We start from the raw sequence: 22,832 nt of genomic DNA, 5'->3' as shown, positions 1-22,832 counted from the left end.
GAAATTGGTCCTATAGGAATGATTGGCGGAATGTTCAAAACTAGAGTGGGAGCTGACAAAAGCTAGAGTGTGAGCTGAAAAATTAGGACATGATTTCTAAACTGCCATCTGTGCCTCATTTTCAAGCCCAACTACACAAATCTTACATCAAAATGTTCAGCTATCCCTGCTGCCACTAAAAATGTCCATGGCTAAACCATAGTCCTGATAGTTTTCACAATATGACAATTTGTTTGCAACTCATGCCGCCCATTGACATTCATTGAAACTCCACTCTAGCCACCTCAAATTTGAAGGGCAATTTCTAAACTGCCACTGTGCCTTCATTTGTAATATTTCGGAGACATACTATGCATCAAAATGTAGGTCTGGGTCTTGTGAATCTCACAATATAAGCTCTTTGGTGTAGGATTTATAATTTTTTAACTACAACCATTTGAAGATGGCAACAGCCAGTGAAGTGAGCAAGTTGGAGCAGTTTGTTTTTAACCACTCTTCTCTGCCCTTGCTGTAGAGTGAGTTGCCATAGGAACCCAGGTGTGTGAGCAGGCAGCAGAGTGACAAGCCACTCCACCCAGTTACTCCACCCAATCCAGTTGTAGACTACTGGTGGAGGCAAGAACACTTCACACAATTTCCCCAGAAATTGTAGCTTTTCTAGTTGAATTTGTCCTCTGTATGGTCAGTGTAGTCTGTTGTCACATATAACACTTTGATGCCCTGCATCTTTCAGATCCTACCCCTTTTCTAGACATATTTGCAGAGCAAAACCTTTGCTAAGTGTTCCTTGGTGTTGTCTTTTGTTATGCTCTTGATTTATGTTTGTCTGTTGTTTCCACCTAAAGCCTATTATGGACAACATTGAAAATCCTATATTCATTCATTTCAAAATTGTATTTCTAACCTACTCCTATTAATCTGAATACACTTGAAGTTTGTAAACTTACGTTGTGAAGATCCCCAAACATTTCCTTCCTTTAATTATGTGACACATATTTACTATGTCCTGTGAGTAGGCAATGCTGTGTCACAGGACTTTCAGAGCCTGTCTTCTGAACTGCAGAAGTGCTGAGAGGAGAAGTTTCAGGAAGCACAGTTATTATATGAATTACTTCTTGCAGGCAGCAAGGTACCATTGGATATGTAATCCTTAAAAACTGAAATTAAGTGTTAGAGAAGTTGCAAAGCATGCAAAGAATCCAGGATGTTGTGGAAGGAGATGGCCAGCAGATAGCCGACACTCAATTTTTCAAGATAGCTTATGATAGATTGTCAAATATAATTCTTGATTGCATTGCTATTACAAGGTTAATGTTATAAAATGAAAGTGAATACTGTGACTATAGAAATCATTTAACTATATACTCTCCTTCAAGCTTTTAACAATACTAAACAAAACAGATTCTTTATAATAAGGACTCTAGTTCACATTAATGTTTATCTTATTATTTACCTAAACTATAAAATTGTTATTTAAAAAAAAAATAGGAGTGCCTTGTACTTGTTACTGACTTAAACAAAAATAATGGAATATTGCTCTGCTGGTCACTTATACCACCCAATTGACCTTATAAAGAATCCTATATTAACCTCCTTAGCGGTAATCCCAAGTGTAGCTCGGGGTAAAATTTCAATACCAAAAGCGGTAACCCCGAGCTACACTCGGGCTTACCATGCGGCGCTGCTCTGGGGGTCCCTGCAGCACTTACCTTGTCCTTCGCTCCCGCGATGTGTCCCCTGCAGTGTCCCCGGCCATCTCCTCCAGCCGATGCCGGAATCCGGCTTCTGTGTTCCGATCCCTGTGACGTCGGGACGTACGGGTGCCGGAACCGGCGGGAAATTTGAAATTTTTAAAAAATATCATTTTTGCTTTCATTGCTGTTTCAATGCATTTCACATATATTTTGTCCCTACTGCTTTGTCCTGTCCCCTGCCTGCATTTTGAATGTTCTTTCTGCCTGGAAACTGAGAAAAGTCCATGGTGTCCAAAAAGCGTCCCTTTACATCAAAAGCGGTTTTAGAGCAGCGATAGTAAATCAGAACCACTTGCAGAATTGAGTGATAATGATTCGTGGGGAAATTCGTCATCAGACACTGAAAACGATTTTGCGACTTTGCTCAGCGATGTGCGAATTTGCCTCTGTATTTCAAATTTCAGTGTTTTTGGTTTGATTATATTATTGAATTAAATTTATTATTATTATATTATTATTTTTTATGATTATTTATTAAATTATAATTTATGATTTCGTGTGTCAAATTTTATCATATCCGGAATGTTTAATAGACTCTTGTTCTGACAGATTTCAGTGAGTTATTCCTAAAAATTACAGCCTACAATAAAAAAAGAAAGAAAGAATCATACCGCCAAGGAGGTTAAGTAAATTTAAAATAAATATATTTCATTAAAAAAAAGTGTTGTAATTATAATGCATTTAACGCAATAACAGATTGGCACTGCTCCAACCCTGCATTATCAGTCTTCCGGGTTTACAATTTATAAAAAAAGAGAAGTGCAGGAATCTAAAAAATCAAACATACATACTCACCTAGATAGCTGTAGCATGGATTCGATGCTGCAGCTGTCCCTTGCTGGCTGTACACATGAAATGAGCAATCAAAGACCACTAGCTGAATACCACAGTTGAATACAGCGTGTGGTGGTGGTACTTGTATACAATATAAAATGCTTTTATGTTAAAATTAGCAAATGTAATGTTAAATACTTCAATAACAAGTAACCCCAAAACTGAATCTGAGTTCTTTTATCAGCTTTGTGCTGGATGCCGTTAGTTCCATAAAGGAATAGGAAATCATTAAAATTAATTGGTGTATTTGGTTTTTCTGGTCAAACAATATGAAAGATTAGCCATTGCTTTTGATTATAGGACTGCTTCATCAGTGTTTACTGGCATAGTAACAGCCCATAATATAGACTGACTGTCTTTACAGACGAAAAAAAAGGAAACCATCATTCAAATGGTAATCTTTAATTATCAGCCTATACATATGAATTAAAATCTAAACCTACAGTGCTGCACATGTCTAAAATCTATGCAGTCACTGAGAAAAATAAGACTCTGGTGTGTGAAGTTCTAGTTGGATAGTGCCTGATAGTTCAAACCCAAAGCTGAGGGTTTCATATGGTAATGGTTTGTAAGACCTGTTAGTCCTAGGATGTGCCATTCTTTGACATCAGTGTGTGGGATGTGAGGAGTAGCTTACACAAGGAGTCATAGTACTTTATAGTTAAAGGATAATATCACCTTCTGAACAAAAATAATAAATGCACATTTTTTTGCAGGTAAAAAAATGTGCATTTATTATTTGTGTCCAAAGCAGCCTATAAAGTATTGCACAAGTGATCAGTAGACTGCTAATGCCATGCAGGTCTCCTGCAGACCTGTCAGAATATCTGCTTGCCGTACGGGACGCACGAGCAAGCAGATATACTGACAAGAAGCTTCAATGAACTACCATGGAGCTCCATAGCTCCATGGTAGTTCATTGAAAGCTACAAGCCTACAGGTGCTAAGGCACAGTTTCCAAGCTTATTGAATGGTAGGATTGTTCTCATCTAGACAGTGCTCACATAGCTCCAGTACGGTTACTGGGAAAGGTGAACATTCGCTTACCCTCTGTAGCACTTCATTGAGTTAGGTAAGTAATGAACCCAACCACGGCACCACCTGCCTGGAGTTTGCATGTTCTCCCTGTGCCTGCATGGGATTCCTCCGGTTACTCCGGTTTCCTCCCACACTCCAAAGACATGCTGGTAGGTTAATTGGATCCTGTCTAAATTGGCCCTAGTATGTGTATGCATGAATGTGAGTTAGGGACCTTAGACTATAAAGCGCTGTGTAAATTGACAGTTCTATATAAGTACCTGAAATAAATAAATAAATAAACAGTAATGAGTTGAGGACTTTTCTCCTACTGAAGATTCTTCTCCTGCTAATCACCAATAAAAGAGATACTTATGACTAATAAACCAGTATGGGCATTGGCACTGGGTAATTGGTAAGGCCCCTGATAAAATCAATTTCAGTTTGAAAACAAAAAATATTTTTTTGGTAGTTTTAACAGGATTTTTCATCAAGCTGTAATAGGCCATTTTGACTGGTAAATTGCAATTGACCAGTAGTTCGCTGTGGCTGTCCCTATTCCCACTGATGCAAAACTTCCCTGCTGATGGCTAGTTTTTATCAAAATCTCATTAGGAATTTAGAGACCATAGATGCTACACCAATGTAAAATTAGCCAGCAGCAGGACAATTTTATGGAGGAGAAACAGGCTGAAATGTGCTGAAGAAATACTGTACAAGTCAGTGATTTAATCATAGGAATTATAGAATGATGTTGACTGCTGCAGTATCAGCAGCAGGACAATTTTAAAGCCAAAGTCCAGGAAGGATTAGACTTTAAATAGTCTGTTGGGGCCAAGCTGATCCCAACAAACTATTTCCTTCACAAATACATCTGTATACTGGGAGTGCTATATAAACTGTATATACAGTAGCATTAGCTACATACAGTATACAGTGCTGTGTTCTGGCAGAGGTGCAGGAGCTTCCTGTCCCATTCCCTTTATTGTGCTCCCAGCAAGCACATTTAAAAGCCATGCAGTGCATTATGGATTTTAAAACATTCCCTTAACATCCCTAGCAGTATTCCCGAGTGTAGCTCAGGGTAAAATGTCTGTACCAAAAGCGGTAACCCCGAGCTACACTTGGGCTTACCATGCGGCGCTGCATAGGGAGTCCCTGCAGAGCTTTCCTTGTCCTTCGCTCCCGCGATGTGTCCCCTGCAGCGTCCCCGGCCATCTCCTCCGGCAGATGCCGGCATCCGGCTTCTGTGTTCCGGTCCCTGTGACGTCGGGATGTACGGCCGCCGCCGACAGTGGGAAAAATGTAATTTTTTTCCAAACAAATTTTACATAGTAAAACATTGCTGTTTCAACCCATTTCACATACATTTTGTCCCTAGTGCTTTGTCCTGTGCCCTGCCTGCATTTTGTCTGTTCTTTCTGCCTAGAAACTGAGAAAAGTCCATGGCATCCAAAAATCGTCCCTTTAGGTCAAAAGTGGTTTTACACCAGCTAGAGAACAGCGATAGTAAATCAGAACCACTTGCAGAATTGAGTAATAATGATTCGTGGGGAAATTCGTCATCAGACACTAAAAACGATTTTGCGACTGCTCAGCGATGTGCGAACTTGACGCTATATTTCAAATTTCAGTGTTTTTGGTTTGATTATATTATTGAATTAAATGTATTATTATTATATTATTATTTTTTATGATTATTTATTAAATTATAATTTATGATTTCGTGTTTCAAATTTTATCATACCCGGGATGTTTAATAGACTTGTTCGGACAGATTTCAGTGAGTTATTCCTACAATTACAGCCTACAATAAAAAAACTACATATTTCCATGCAAAATAATGGTACCGCTTTCAGCACCAGAAATCTGAAATAATCATACCACTAGGGAGGTTAAGTGAATCTGCAATTAATTTCACCAGGACTACGAATCTTGATAGTCAAGTGTGATTGCCTCTGTTAACATTAGTGATTATTGTAAATGATCTCCCTTATGGGAATTCTACACTGCCCACCAATGTAATGGGAGTATTTACACTGACCACTTTTATATCTGTAGCATATGTGGTTGGTGTGCATGTCCCCATTGCATCCACTGGTATAATAGAATTTCTGTTACATTGCTGGCCATCTTTAATATCCCCTTATAGTGGAAATCAGTATACAATCTACACTAAACAACTATACTGACCACCAATGTTACATTAGAATTTTACAGTGACAACCACTATATTAGAGGAATTGGTGGTCATTGTAGGATCCCTATGTTACATCCACAGTCAGTGTAAATACCCCTGTTGGCTGGGGTAGAAGTCCTTTTTTACAGTAAGTGTGAATGTTTTTATTATATCAGTGAATAATGTAAACTAGTTACATTAGTGGTTAAATGCCAAAGCACCCCCCTCTATCAAGAAAGTTCTACATTTACCATTATACAAGATTCTACACTGACCATCAATACAGAGGGGTAATGTACACTAACAACCCATGTAAAGGGCAGAATATTTGAGCTCCAATGTAAGAGGGACATTTACACTAACCACTAACATAATAGAGGATTTTTCACTGACCGCCAAAGTGAGGGGGATTCTACACTGAACACCAATTCACAATATCATATATTGTGCTGTTACAGTGCAATATAAATTGATGATGTTTATATATATTGATTTTGAAGCATACTGTGTGTGGTAAAAGGTGGTATTGCAGTCTGATGTTTTTGGTAGGGGATGCAATCCCTGGAATTCATAAAGATTGGTGCAGACAGAATTTATGAAAGTGCCCCGTGGGCATTGTAAAAGTAGTGCAGTGTGTGCCAAATTCATGAACCTGTCTAGAACTTGTCATTTAATTTGGCACAATGCTTTTTACAGCCAACGAATCTCTGAGAACTGGTGGTCTAAACTTGCTATTGGAGAAAAATTCTCAAAGTAACATCTTCAATGGAGACTAATCAAATCACAGTACACGAGTCATTAAAATCCCTATTTAAGGAATTTCCTAAAGTCTCCCATTTTTTATATAATAATGCAATGTAGATGAAGTGGATGAACAATACATAGAAATTGCTGCTTAAAGAAAAAACGGTGGCATGGTTAGGGCTACTGGACAAATAACTTAAAGTGTTACTAAACCCAGGACCCTGCATTCAATATATCTGGTCTCCCATAGTACACACAACATGGAAGTGCAATTATTTTAGTAAATGTAAATTTCTAAATACCTTTTCTCATCAGCAGTTAGAGCAGCCTTGTGACTTGTATCTGTGTCCAGCCCACCACTAGCTAAAGCTTGTAGGAGGAGTTTTCTATCTGCTCTAGGAGGATGCAGAACCCCAGACCTCTGTCTGGACAGTGCTGATTGGCCCTGTGCTGATCACATGTACTCTCCCAAGAAGAAAAAAAAAACCTCTCTAGCGATACACACCAAACTGAGCATGTGCATGCCTACGTTCAGTCAGGAAATAAGAGGTGGTCACTTGAACAAGGGGAGAAACAAAGAAGAAACAATTAAACAGTCTTTTTATGCAATGCAGGGGATTAACCTCTTAGGTTCCACAGTGAGTATACCAAGCATGCTTTACTGAATACACAGACTGATTTTACTATTGTGGATTTTGTAACACTTTAAAGGGCTCAGAACCGTAGAAATAAAATGTGGATTCTGTATTGCATGTATTGCAGTGCTTTATTTTTATAATTGTTTAGTGTTTCATGTGATGGAGTGTTACATGTTTTCATTGTACATTAACTTAAACAAGTTAGGGGCTCTTAACATTTGTTTTAAAACAGTAATAGTACTTTTTGGGGATATAAAAGGTTTAGCAGTCTTGAACCTACAACACAAGAGGAAGAAAAACTAACTATTACATAGCAATTCTTCATTCTTGCTGATTATTTTGAATGACAGCTTTTTCTACTATGCTGTTTTAAGGTCAATCCCTTGCACATTCAAGAACCATAATGAGCATACCCTCAAACGTTGCCTAAAATTAACATTTGCTTTGATTAATTAACATTCAAAAAACAAATATGAATGTTTTTAATACTACGTGTTATTTTATTTTGCATGCAAACACATATACAGTATATTTATGATGGTTAATGATGGTTGAGGTCGATCACAAATACATTTATACAAATGCTTGTGGGTTCATTCTGACCTCTCTCTGTACACTCAAAGAGAGTTGGTCTTATTTAGCTCCACTTTCATAACATACAATCTGTTGGTTTTTTATTTTGAATTTTGTGCAGTTATTGCGCCACAATGTAAACACGGTGAAAATGATAACTACCTCAATTTTGCACAAGAGTGGCATTCAGAATAAAAAAAGCTGCAGATGTTTCTTGAATTAGGCTCAACACCTTACCAAGAGCACTTCTTGCCAGAAAAGTGGTGCAGCAGCTTTATTGAATTCACCTTAATGTGTTTTAGTAGTGTGATATAATTTTTCTGTTGCTGTTTGATGTAAGTTGCCATGGCAGTATGATGTATTTTTACAGCCCCATACATGTTTTTGCAGCTGCAATGGCACGATGAAGTACTGGGTAATATTACTAAGTGATATAATATGCTGTTGCAGTGCAGTGTAAAATGCTTACATGGCATGACAGATTAGGTTGAATTTACTATAGATTAATTATTTTAACTCGATATGTTATTAAATTATAGCTTTACTCTAAAAGTATTCAATTCACCAATGTATATTGGTTAGGTGTGGATATATTTCCTTAAAATGTAACAATTTAAAGTTGACATTTTTAAAGGTGTTGTCAGTCATGTAACAGTTATTTCAGTCTCATTGGCCATCATTGTTAAAAAAATAATGGTTTCTGTGAGAAAAATGATAGTTGTAGGGAACAAACATAATTTCTACACAGGGCCAAAGTTGACTTTGTTTGCCACCAGATATCTGGCATGCTCCCATAACATGATCTGCCTACTGGAGCTCTAAAGCTGTTCTTGCCTATACTTATAACAAGACTACTATAGCACTTTGCTTTAGAGCAAACTTCACACAGCATGTTTTGAAAATTCCTGAGATGTACATTTACAAAATCAGAAAATGCAATTTACAAACCAGAAGAGCCATATGCACTATTTACAAACCACTCAACCTTGGTACTAAAAGATGGCAGATGTCCATGCCAACATTTACCCATTGCTGAAATGTAAGTTTTGACATCTCTTATTCTTTAATGTAGCAAGCAGTGAAATAAGATAGCAGGCACAAAGAAGCAACAACAAATAGGTTGGCTATTGTACAAATGACACATTTCCTAAATAGGCAGTATATTTTAGGGAGTCCATTTTCAAACAAGTTAACTTTTTTTTTAGATAGAAGAATAAAAATAGAATCTCTCTGCTCTGAATATAAATTGATAGCATTCTCCACAAAGCTAAATCTGTTTCATTTTAGATGCTAATTTCTAAGACAATGAGGCAAAGCAGCACGACAAAAACAACTTCAAGTTAATGAAGTAAAGACAAATATATTTGCCAAGTTGTGTAGAAATAGAGGAGGAGATGAGGCTTCAAAACAAAACAAAAAAAAAGGTTTGTGATATATATATATATATATATCTATCTATATACACACACACACTGTGTGTGTGTGTGTGTGGTGGGGGTTCTAATTAAAGTTTGGTAAGTTATGCAAACAAAGGACAGAGCCTCCATGTAGTCAGCATTCCTGTTGATGTTGCTGCTAAGAAATGTGCTGGGGCCATGTATATGGGCCATGTATCCAGGTCTGCCTGGCCCTACAGACTGGTACTTTAATTAGACTGTGGTCTCATGAGAATGACAATTGCAAGACTGCATTAGAACAGGCTGAGATCATGCACAGTCCAATCTGGATGTGAAATTGGTCAGGAGGCTGGATATTGTTTTGGTGGTTGTATAAACAAACCCCTGCATTGCTAAACATTTACTAGGGAAATAGAGGAGTGTGTAATATGGGAAACAAATGTTAGATATCTCTCAATAAAAGATGTGGTATCTGAATTTGTAAAATAATTTGTAAGAAGGTAGGTTTGGATTAAAGTGTCTCCATTGAGGTGATACATGCAATCAGATTTATGGAGAAACAAGCATTGCATAGGAGCCAATCTTTCAGCCTGTGAATGTGTTTCTCTGAATGATGCCCTTGTAGCACCTTCCTCGTCAGGTGCTATGAGTTAGGTTAACCATAGCTGTGTTTCTCTGCTTACCAGAGAGGCTGTCATGTAAATTCAGTGTGGTATTCCTCTACAGAGTGCTGTAATTGACAAGTTAGGTCTGCTCATGCTGCTCTGGTGCTGTTGGAGTTTGTCTGAGTACTGCTGGCCTTCAGGAAGCTATTAGATCCTTGCAGAACATGGGTAGGGGCTAAGAAAAGGAAAATCATGAATATGGATGTGGCCCTGGCCTATTACAGGGAAAAGCAGTCCCATTGCATACTGAGAGTGGTATTTATATTCTGAGAGCACATGAGTTCAGTGTCTTTCCCAGGAGTGGATTGTACCAGCCAGGCTGGAGAAAGGCTGCCTTGCCTGGCATTTGCTGCCATGTGGCCTCAGGTGGGTCGACCTGAGGGCCTGAAGTTAGAGAGAGTGACCCTGATTTTGCAGAAAGCTGACTGAGGGGTGTTGTCTGCCAAGGCTCTGTCTGGTATCACTGTGGGGTTTGGAAGACTGGAAGGTAGCAACCATTCTATCCTTGGGCTTCGTGAGTATTGACATTGAGGAACTTGGGAATGCTGTGTGCTTGCTACCTCTCCTGGGGTTTGATAGTTAGCGTGGGTCTGGAAAAAGGGAACACTGGCTAGTGTTCCAAAGAGATTATCCAAGTGTTGCTACTGCAAAGGACTTTGCTTAGCTGCGTTACCTTTTGGCTGTCTCAGTCTGTCGTAACTGGCATATACCTGAGGAGCTTGGCCCTGTAACTACTACTACTGCTAAAGGGACTTTGCTCACTCCTAAACTACTTGCTGCTATATGTGACAAAGGGAAGTCTGCTATCTACTGTCCGCCAAGACTTCCTAAGTGTTCAACTAAGAGATCAGCTAGATGTCCTCAGTGTGCATAGTTCTGATTTTGGAGTATGCTACAATAATTTCCATCCCTATCCCCAGTTCTCCAATAAACTCTAAAAACAAACATCCCCGAGTCTGGTCATTGAAGACAATGAGCAGAAGTGTGTGTGTATTTGGCTGAAGAAGTACAGTGCCTGGCTGTGGGGCAAAGTAAGGGGAAACAGGTTCAACAAACAAGCAGCTCCTGCAAGGGTAGCATCACACCCTCATAAAGAGAGAGCAGGAGTATGTCAATAAGTCATAACAATTGAATATTCTGCAACTTTTGAAAACCCCAATCTGCAGGCTCAGAAGTGGTTTCTGTTCTGTAACACATTTAGTATCCATTGTACATTGCACATAGTGCTTCAACATATTACTGGAGAAGTAAGAGATATCTGCACCTTTTCTGAACAAGATCACAGCCTTTAACAAAAGGAATTGTCATGTAGTATCAAATTGTACAGTGATATATTGCATTACAAATGTTTTTATATTCCTTTGGGGAAGTAACCACTCTATTACAAAATTTAAAGTCCGTTTTTCAAAAGAGATGTTGTTAACTCAAACTATGTAGGTGGATTGTCAGTGGAAAAAAAACAAAATGTTTGTCCAACCCCATTTTATATTGAAGTGCCCTGGATGGTGCTTTAATCCCACTTTTTAACATGCAAATTATTCCATCACATTGCCAGAGGAAGCAAAAAAGTATTTGCCTCTAGAAACTAATGCATGGATCAGAAATGTTAACTTCTCAGGAATATGCTTTGGTTTCTACAGGCCAGGCCTAGAAATGATGACCATTGCAATTCATTTTCCATATGCTCCCAGAAGCAAAGCAAACATTAGCACAAAGCAACATACACCTTTCTGTGATTTGTTCTTGGGCATAGCTGTTTCCCCCTGCACCTCCTGTGCATCGGGTATAAAACTGTTCCTCCAGATATTTCCCAACACTAGAGTAAGGAAAAGTGTGATTCTTTGTCCACCATCCATAAGCTACATCACACTACACTCCGACTTACAAATTGTTCTTTCTTATACTGTATACCTTGATATTAATAGAGGAAAAATCTCACATATGACTGAATTTTGCACATCATTTTAATAGCCCATTATACTTAAATTTACATTTTGATTCTAGTTTTTGTTTCATTCCAAAATAAAATAACTGATAAATGCTTTCCTACCTGTATTCCTCTTGAGTGAATCGTGGGATCACAGATGGCTGCAGAACTGTTATTATTACTATTGTACTGTTAGACTTCACTGGATCTCCATCATCATAAGCAATGACAACCAGCTACAGAGAAAAACACACAATATTTTTTTCAGTTAAAATGAAAACTTTTATTAGAACAATGAGCACACTTTCCTCAGTAATATGCTGTAATAAAGGTTTTAAAAGAAAAAATAAATCAGACTATTCTTTGTGCTGGCTAAGAAGTCTGTTTTCCTTTGTACCTCAGGGAAAGTGGCTTTGCAGAAAGCTAACAGAAGTTATGAACAAACAGAAGCATTGCTTCATTGCGGACACAAATGCATTGATTTTATTTATGGCATTCAAAATGGGCACAATTATGGACCTTAAGAAGTTATGGTTTCTATATACTGAAATGATAAAGGCCAAAAAACCTGAAACAGCTGTCTGTATGCAGTTCGGAATAAATGCAGCTATAGTATTAGGCTATATTTGCACTATACAGCAGCAGTACTGGATGTACAACTAGCTGATAGGGTGTAAAGGACTGATTTTCATAGCCCTTGCACTGTCCTAAAATGAGAAATATTCCTTTTTTTTTTTTTGAGAAATGTGATGAAATGAGACACATGAATGCCATCTATTTTAAGAAGGCTGTACTGTGCTATCCTAAATGATTAAATGTGGAATGATCATAGTTTTTTACTTGACGTTTAGTAGTCCTGGGTTGGCGCAACAATACCACAGCAGCAGAACTGTGTCTGTAACTGTATCTGCATCTAAGCACACAAACTGAAAATTATGTTAAATTAATTTTTATTATTGAAAGAGGTGATTGTAACCGTATTAGTGCATTTGCGACAGAAACAATTGAGTACTATCCGTGATACTTTTTTTTACCCCTCTGTGTGAGTTTAGTATCCCCCCCTCCCCCCCTCGCTTTTGCTGTATCTTATCTGTAGCCTTTTTTTTTTTTCATCCCTTCTAACATTCTGCTTAAACTTTGTGATTTGTAATAGTACTGCTTGGACTTTGAAGAACGGGACATACCCCAAAACCTTATTATTGAAAGAAAACCTACTTATCCATGTCTCTATGCTATTTTGTAAGAAATCACTTTGGAAAAACAGCTAGCTTCAGCCCTCATGAGTTTGGGCAGAGGATTCATGTAGCATTTTCTTCCTGGGATTCATTTGCCCTTAGATAAAGCATGCAGATAGGAGGGTGTGCTTAGCTAAGAAAGCCCCTCTTCCCACCTCCAGATGAAAAAGATAAAATGCCCATGAAGACCAAATGGGATGATTGACATCATTTTAGCCTAGGCCAGAAACAAGGAAACAACTGAAGAAATGTAGAAAAGAGTTTAAAACATGTAAATATAATATAATTTACTAATGCCAGCAGCAAAAGGAGGAAAAATGCTAGAGAATATTGATTGAGCGAGGTTAGTTCTATCTTAATCAAAACCTTCGTAGCTAGAATAGAGATGTTTGTTTAGGATTTGTACATGTGTGTATACAGTTTTTTTATACAGTGCATTGTTTAAATGATTGATTCAGTTAATGAGTCCAGGCATTCCAGAATTCAGTGCTATTTAATTTTCTATTTAATCTACACACTATAAATACATTTATTTTCCCAAGTGTTCTAGCATTGGTTGCAGAAAACGGCAATAGAACAGACAACCCTTTGGGTTTTTATTTTAACTTGAAGTTTGTATAGAGAGGAGCTCTCAAAACACTAGCTTGATGCTAATGGGGAAAGTTCTTCTTTTACACTATTTCCCTAGAAAGTAGGGCAGGCAATGGAAGGGGAAATTATAAACATCTTTGCAACCCACAGAGGCATGTACATTTCTATTCCTCTCAGTGAACTGGTAAAAGGCATAATTGGATCTCGCACCCATCTATCTTAATCTATATTAAAGTATAATTCCTCTTTTAGTTTTGAACAGCATTTAAAGAGACTAGAATGCCTTTCCAGCTTTTATTACTGTCTGTGTCTCCTATCAGTCTTGTTTATCATGATCACCAGTGTGAAATGAAAGAAGAGCTTAAATTTTGGATTGTCAGCACAACAGAAAAATCTTCCAATAGGGACAAGAGGTGATTCTCTGACTTTGGACAGACTAATTAAAGGGATGCTGGGGTGGGCAAGCAGGAAGGGTCTAGAAATAAAGGACACATTCTGCCCTTCTTATTAATTTGTTTGTAAAAAAATAGTTTAAAGAGATCTCAAATGAATATTGTATCACTTGTTAATACATTGGATAAAGAGGGAGTGAAGCTTAATCTATACTTCTGTTTTTTAAGTTTCTTCAATGGTTGGTAAAACTCATGTTTTCAGCTAGAGTCCAGAGATTTCATAGATATTTGGGGGGAATGGTATATTCAATACTGTGTCCAGATTCTGATGAAAAACAGGACAATAATTGGGCAAGTATCTGCAAGGCTTTCTGTAGAGTCATGACTAATGTTCAGGGCTTCACCCCAGCGGACGGAGGAGGTCTCTGCCCAGAAGTCAGGGGGGCTCCACCTAGGAGACAAGTGGGGGGCCAGTGCAGCAAGGGGCTGCCAGGTACATTCATTGACTTTGTGTAAAGACTGTCTGGAGGATACAGGCAAAAGGGCCTGAAGTGTGAAGCCAGAGCAGTCGTGCTGCATGTGTCAGTCAGGAGCAGGGGTGGACTGACAACTCATGGGGCCCCCAGGCAATAGGGGATCATGGGGCCCCTGTGTCCTTGCCTCCTTGCCCAAACTCAAAAAAGCCTATGAAACAGGTACCAGGGGCATCTCATGGGGCCCCCTACTGAGCATGGGCCCTCGGACAGTGCCCGAGTTTCCAAATGGTCAGTCTGCCCCTGGTCAGGAGGCTAATGTTTATTTGTTTTGTAGCTCAGAAATGTTTAAAACCCCCTATGAGGAAAAACAGTGGTATTTATTGAACTTTCCTTTAATAAAAGTTGGCAAAACAACCCTAAAAAGATGATTGGAGTGATTTTCTGTGACCTTAATGCACTACCGTTTGAAGCTGGTTCTAACAGGCTACAATAAAGAGATTTGAGTGAAATATCAGACCTCTGATATTTCACTAAAGCACCCCCAACCAAAAGTAAAATATTATTATTTTTTAATTATTATTATAATCATTATTATATTTAATAGCAATAATAATAATAGCTGCCGCTATGATTAGGGCTACTCCCAAGTAATTTTGGAATTCTATGCAGCCTTCCAGGACCCCACAGTACAAGCCCAGGCTTAGAGCAGGAAGATTTTGTGAGAGGCTGATTTGGGACGTATTGATGAGGAATTCTGGAAAAAGATTCTAACCAGTCACTGATTAATCTCTCTAAAACTTACTGATAAGCTCATCTATCTATATACTTCATTGTAGTTATTTGATTTTGTGCACCTTTTTTGCCTGAAGTATTGTTTACTGCCAAAAAGCTAATAGCTAACCTATGTATCCGTGCCTACCTTACAACAATGAAAGTAGAGATAAATAAAAGGCTTACATTATGGAAACTGATCTACATATGACCACAGAGGTTGCCTGAATATAACTGAGAAAATTTGAGGTATATGGCAGGTAGAATATTCAGTTAGGCCTAGTTCACAGCTATGCATTTTCTAGTGCTTTTTGCATTTTGCAGAAACTCACTACAGTCCATTTAACTACTTGCCTACAGGGCACTATTACCCCCTTCCTGCCCAGGCCAATTTTCAGCTTTCAGTGCTGTCGCACTTTGAATGACAATTGCACGGTCATGTAACACTGTACCCAAACTAAATTTTTATAATTTTTTTGAGACAAATAGAGATTTCTTTTATTTTTTGCTAAACAAACAAAAAAAGACTGAACAATTTGAGAAAAAAGTTATTTCTTAATTTATGTTAAAAAATTTTGTAAATAATTTTTCTCCTTCACTGATATGCACTAATGAGGCTGCAGTGATGGGCACTGATAGGTGACACTGATGAGGAGGCACTGATGGGCATTGACAGGCATCACTGGTGGGCATTGACAGGCATCACTGATGGGCACTGAAAGGCAGCACTCATATCTGGCACTGATAGGCGGCACTGATGGGCACTGATAGGCAGCACTGACAAACACTGATAGGTGGCACTGACTGACACTGAAAAGTGGCACTGATAGGCGGCACTGACTGGCACTGATAGGTGGCACTGAAAGGCAGCTCTGATGGACACTGATATGTGGCATTGATGTGCACTGATATGTGGCATTGATGGGCACTGATAGGTGGCAATTATGGGCATTGACAGGTGGCAATTATGGGCACTGACAGGTGGCACTGATGGGGCTACATTGATCATCAGGGCACTGACGATCAGGGGGCGCGCATGCACAGCTAGAGTGGGAGGACATCACATGACGTCCTCCCAGAACGAGAGAACAGCCACCCGTTCATAATTTCCTTATATGGCGGGGGGAGGAAGTTAACATGGTTTCCTATGGGACACACTTACATCTATGTTTTCAGCCACTGCATTTTTTGAAAGGGCCAGGGACTTTTTTCCCGCAGCAGATTGCAACATGTATAGGTGTGAACCAAGCCTTAGACTCAGCATACTACTAAGCCCCAACTATCCCTATATTTGGGATGGCACATTCCACTTTTGGTTCTGGTTTTCTTTTTTCTTAACCAATTACACTCTAATTATATAGGCTTTGCTAAATTATTTTGCACATATTCCTGTAAATAGTCTGTGACTAGGTCTCACATTCATTTGTCTTCAGCAATTTTATAACTTGCCAGCTGTTTATGCAGTACATTCTTTCTGTTGATGCTGTATTGCAGAGACATTGTCTATCTATTCCTTTGACTGAATATATACAGTATAGGAGCATGTCTTTGTTAGCATTGATGTTTTTACTTTATGTCCATTTCAATACTAATAAAAATTATTTGGGAATTAAAAAACATTGTGTAAGGAGTCTGTTCCTACCAAGTGCTGCTGTTACTGCTGCTGTTGTTACTGCAGCCTTTGTATTCCTATTACTACAGTGTACCTGTGATATTTCTGATTGGTAAATGAGTGGTGCTGGTCATTAATCCTAGTGTCAACCTAGCCAGTTTCTGACATAGGCTCCTTTCAAATTAACAATCTTACTGCCACCAAAACAACATTAAACAATACATAAAATAACGAAATACATTAAAATAAATTAAAAAGTGCTAAAATGCAAATGTTGTCATAAATTTAGGCCAAAATGTATTCTGCTACATTTCTTTGCTAAAAAAAAAATCCCAATACATGTAAATTAATCGGTGAAAGTTATAGCGTCTCAAATGACAGAATATGTTTTGGAATTTTTATTTATTTATTTTTTTATACTAGTAATGGCGGTGATAAATGATTTACAGCAGGGCTGTGGCAGGCATTCTGACACTGGGTGGGAACTGACTAACTGCCATTGACATCCCAATTACACTAATACAGTGATCAGTGCTATTAAAAAGCACTGACACTGAACAAATGACACTGGGCAGGAAGGGGTTAACATCTGGGGAACTAAGGAAACATGCTGCTGTGTATTTCTCTGTGGTCTCTCCCTTGTCAGTGTTAGTTGGTGATCTCTGGGTGCTGGCAGGGAGTCTATGGCTGGAACCCGGTGATTGACATCTATAGCTGCCAATGGTGGCGCAGGTAGGGTGGCACAAGCGCGCGCCCCCTACCCAGAAATACAAATCATGCATATATATTCTCTGCTGACCAGAGAAATACACAGCAGCATGTTCTTGCTTGCAGGAGAGACGGGCCTCTCCCCTGCCAGTGTTACTTGGTGATCAGTGGGTGCTGGCAGGGAATCTCCGGCTGGGACCCGGTGATGGACATCTGTAGCCACCAATGGTGGTTCAGGGAGGGTGGCACATGCAGGCCCCCTACCCGTAAATGCAAATCATGTATGTATATATATATATATATGATTTTGCACAGCCCTGCCGCCCTGTAGCAGTAGTTCTACTATAGGGTGGTGGGGAATCGGTTAAACAGCAACACATTCTATAGATATGTGGTGGGATACACATGCCATGTCCTTGCATTTACCCACTTTAATTGCCCTCCATAGACATGAAAAAAAATACCAACATTCTCCCCTGTTGCCTTCAATGGGGTTCATACTCAGTATTTTCTGAATCCTGAAAATTTCAGCCAAGCTGTCTACAAATCAAACAGAGCCATATTCAAGCAACACTATACAAAACGTTTACGTCCTTTTTCTTCTGTATTGATGTTTATAATAAAAATCACACCACAAAAATACAGTATCTGTGCATTGAATAAAAGTACCTAAAAACTTTACTTTACTTTGAATTTTATTATGAAATTTTTAAATGTTACAATGCAGTGAAGCAGCATAGCATAGCATTAAAAACTTAAGCAAAAATATAAAAATGTATAACAAAACATTAAATTTTGCAGTTAATACATTAGGCTATGGTCTAGAATTGTAGTCGCACCAACAAGTATAGTGTGTTGCAAATGGTTTCAAACTTTTGGAAAGGGGAGGAGGCATAACATATACAACCAGTAAATTACTAGCATTAAATACAAACTTTTCAGGTATGTTATAATGGCATGCTGTGTCATACAGTGTTCTTCCTTAGAAATAGCACTTTTTCCATGAGTCAGTTAATGACAGCCTCTGGGGCTTATACTCCTAATTATTTAGCTAGAGAGGTTAATTTCATGTGGATAAAAATTACCTTTAAGCATTTTAAAGATGGCAATGAGTTAATGCAGTGAAATGATGTGATGTTTTCGAATGTTGCAGAGTAAGCAATTTGCTTTGTCATACTTTATTTTTGGGGTGGGGGGAGCAGGACGGGAGCTAGGATGGGGAGTAAGCAGATGTATAGTACATTTGCATGCGTTACCATCTATCTAAAAAATGCAATTTTGCTATATAATTTTTAATCACTTATTTAAAAAATGTTGACTTCTGACATTTTATTTAGAAAGCAGAAAAGTATAAAGGTAAATTATCCATCAAAAGCAAATCTGACAACATACTTATTTTCTCATCAAAGAACATAATAAGCTGTAAAACAATGGGTTGTAACTCACACTGAAGCAAAGAGATGAGAATTCAAGAAAGTATTTTGTGATGTATCTTTGGTGTGTATACATCTTAATGTACATACTGTATATGTACTGTATGTGGTATACATAATGAATGACTAGACATAGCTTTCCTATGATGTGACAGAGCAACCAGTAGATTTTATTATCTTAGAACAAAACAGTACATTTTAAGCTGGCCATAGATGGCACAAAACTGCTGAACCGGCCAATATTTGATCCATGTATGGACAGACTGATTGTACCCAAGTCAATCCATTAAAACATTGGTACAACCAGCCTACTGGATTTTTAGCTTGCAATTATTTCCAGTGGCTATACCTGCTAGCAATTATCATTCTGTTTTTCCAGCAGGGATGGCTCCCCACACCCCCTTTCCCCCCTGGGAGAATATAATAGCTCCCTAGGAGGGATTCGCTTGTCAACCCTGACTGTGTTGATAGGGGAATCAAGCCATTTTCCTTCCTGCAAACCATGGTTGCAGGAAAGAAAATTGCATAATCTATGGCCTGCCTTAGAAACCATGAATCCCTGGCTTATTGTAAATTTCTAGAAGGTAACGTTTGGTGCATGCATTCAACACACACCAAGTCCTCACCAGCAGCTGGTGCAGTAGAAATAATAAATTATGTCTAAACCAATTGCAACAAATGAACCTGGAGCTAATATCTAAGATGTGCCCTGGACATCATGGAAAAAACCATTATGGGAGTTACTAGCATTTTATGACTGCAATTAAATTTCACATAAAATTAGAAAAATATTATTTACTTACCCTGAATATGGTGCTAGGATCCTCATTAAGATTAACCCTCGTTATGACACGACCACTGTTTTGTTCCACATCAAATATGCTGGCACTGTATGGAAATTGGGCAACATCCACTTTATATCTGACATAACTTGCTGGTGTACCCTTTGGGAAAAAGAAACTTGTCATGTTAGAGCGTGAATATAGTTGCTAGAATTCTTCTGAATACACAAATGTTAAGCAGCTGTATGCATTTTAGTGTTAAACCTCTATAGCCCCATAGGTTCTCACTATTTAGTAGTTAAAAAAAGAAAAGAAAAGATTTTAGGCAAAGGCCAAGAAAATATTATTGCTGATATGCAAAGCATAGCTTTCCACAGCAGCCAACCAGAATCATTCTTTCTGTGAACTATGTTCAGTAAACCAAAATTTGACATGTCTGTGAAGCTGGCAGTCATCTGCAAAACTGCTCTTATTTTGGGGAAACAATGGCAAGTGCACTCCTACCCAGAACATTTGGTCAGTGGAAGCTTTTGAGACTTGAATGAACTGGGTTTCATAGGTACAATATCTGTTGGTATCTACAAAAGTATTAGGATATTGGCATACAAGTGCTGACATTTTCTAGTAACTTTATTTACTAAAACAAGAAAATTTTGAAAGGCTAATTTAACAGAAGCAGAAAGAAGATGGGTAAGAAACAAAGGGCAAGGACCCATGGCAACCAATTGGTGATCAATTTTCTGTAGTCAGAGGAAAAATATTAATTTCTGCTTGTTATGAGTGATACACTGTTTAGCAACCATTTTTCTATGCAGTTCTGTACAGTACGCATTATAAAGTATACAGCTTAAAAATAATGGCTAAAATCACAGTATATCTTTAATCGTTCCTTCACACCTTTGCCACATTTTATCACCTGTTCTGGGAATGCTTGTTGTGCAAAACTTTCCCTCCAAGCCACTTAATATACAGTATACATGATCACAAGGGCTGTTCAGTTCCTCTTTATCCCAAATTATGTTTCCCGGAAATAGCTAACAAATTGTACACTGAACACTGCAATTATGGAACAATTTAAAATTTTGTAAATCCATTGGTAATCTGCATCTGCTCCCATGCTTGAGAATGGTTGCAATTGTTCAATAATGCCCTTCCTTTCAAAAAACTGGAATATTGCAATTCCAGTTGGGCAGCCTCTACTACCCAATTGGAATTGGGTAGTAGAGGTTACCCATCTAAATATGACAAAGTTTAGCGCTTCTGATTTAATAACACTGACCAGCCCCCTGCCCTCATGACTTTATCCTACACCTCTATTGAATTAGCTCTCCTCATTGATTCACTTGGTGTGTTATGAGACCCAGCCATTCACCAGATTTTCTAACATTATTAAATGAACCTATTACAGCTTTATAGTATGAGACTCGCCATGCCACTTCATTGTTTTCAACTTTAATGCACTGTGGTAATATGATCAGGGGTCCATTTTACTTACCCCTATGTGGGGAAGGTATGCTGTATATCAACCCACCCAAAATTCCCATAATAGCTTTTGGAGTGTAAAAGGAGTCAGTGCTAATTTTGTGATATAAAAGTTGGACCCCCCCCCCCAGTGTATGTCTCAGTATCAGTTTGTCAGGGGATCAACACATTTATGGCACTCCAGTGATGGAGATACTAGCGCTGCTGCATTGTGCCATTCTACTATACCCTCTGCTTTAAAGTACTGGAATGAAACTTGAAATATATACACATATAAACTTGAAAATACATAATCAAATATACACACAACCAGTAGAGCTAACAAAATAAGCAATACATAGAAGAGACTGCAGGGTCTTCTTAATCTGACCATGCATGCAACCTGGAGCTGTATGCCATATGGACCTGGACCATTTTACAGTCATCACACATTTTTCATTTGTCAGTTTTAACCAGAAACTATCACTAATTCCTTTCACTTCTCTTACTGACTGAAGGTTGTTGACTTGCTTTAGGACTCTTAAGGACTCCTAATGATTGGTGGTGAGAGAATGAAGTTAGAAAATTCCTTTCAGGGACAAAACAAGTTTCATCCATCACCCAGATATATTTCTCTACAAAAAACATACTGGCTTTGATGCACATGCTTGTTTTTTATGTTTCCTGCTGATTTAGCTAACATGGTTTTTTCCATAAGAAAATTGAATTGTTGTGAATCTTCCTAAAATAGAATTGTGTTTTATTCACATATGTGGTAACATTCAGGCAGCAGAAACAAATTAAACTAGAGTTGTGCATGGCGGAAAAATGTCATTTTCATTTTGGATTTGTTTGTTAAGTTAATCATTTCATCATATTAGTTATGTTAGCATGATTCACTTTCAGAATTCATTTTGTATATTTGGATTTATGTTGTATATTTGATATTTTCAAATTGATTCAAAATTCAAAATGCAAAATTGGAATTATACATTAGACATTTTAAATTTGACATTCAAATTCGAAATTAGATTTTTAGCATTTGAAATTTGAATTTCAGAAGACAGCTATATTTGTTCTATGCTAATTTCTATTCTAGTCAACTCTATTCTATTTTTTTCCTTTATTTTCTGTTCTATTTTCTTCTATTCTTTTATTTTCTATTTGTTTCTGTTTTATTCTATTCTATTCTGTTCTAGTCGTTTATTATATTCTAGCATTTTTCTTTCTATTCTATTTTATTCTATTCTATCTTATTCTATTCAGCAGCCTAAGCAGGAATCATCATCTTATTTCACTTGTATGCCTTACTATATTTATTGCAATATACAGTATTTCCATTTCAAATTCATTTTGGAATTTAATTTTGAATACATTTTCAAATTTGAATTCAAAATTATTTTCAAATTCATTTTCAAATTTTTTTTTAAATTCAAATTCGATAGTTTGTTTTGTTAGAATTGATTTCAGATTCATTGAAATTCGCTACTATTGTGACTCAGAAATGTTGAATCTCCAAATAATGAAAAACTTGTCCGAATTTTGATTCATAACAAAATGAATCGCACACATCTAAATTATACTATTCTTACGATGCTGATCATGCAGACGGAGTTAATATTGTGCTCAGTCAATGGGCCAGG

At 37.8% G+C, this 22,832-nt stretch overlaps 1 protein-coding gene across 1 annotated transcript in view; it reads right to left on the bottom strand.

Annotated features, from left to right (window-relative positions):
* Window positions 1–19,890, bottom strand: part of LOC149457718 (uncharacterized) — a gene marked incomplete at its 5' end in the record, with an annotated part of 276,029 nt that extends 256,139 nt beyond the window's left edge. The window contains 2 exons of the mRNA XM_089683111.1: window positions 11,852–11,964; window positions 19,750–19,890. Of these exons, the coding sequence (XP_089539237.1) occupies window positions 11,852–11,964; window positions 19,750–19,890 (254 nt within the window). The remainder of the gene's footprint in view (window positions 1–11,851; window positions 11,965–19,749) is intronic.
* Between the last annotated feature and the right edge of the window lie 2,942 nt (window positions 19,891–22,832).

The sequence above is a fragment of the Staurois parvus genome, unplaced genomic scaffold (genome assembly GCF_062004578.1).
Source record: "Staurois parvus isolate SC_StPar_1 unplaced genomic scaffold, SC_StPar_1.0 ptg000303l, whole genome shotgun sequence".
Lineage (NCBI taxonomy): Eukaryota > Metazoa > Chordata > Amphibia > Anura > Ranidae > Staurois > Staurois parvus.
This window is presented reverse-complemented; position numbering and strand designations above follow the sequence as displayed.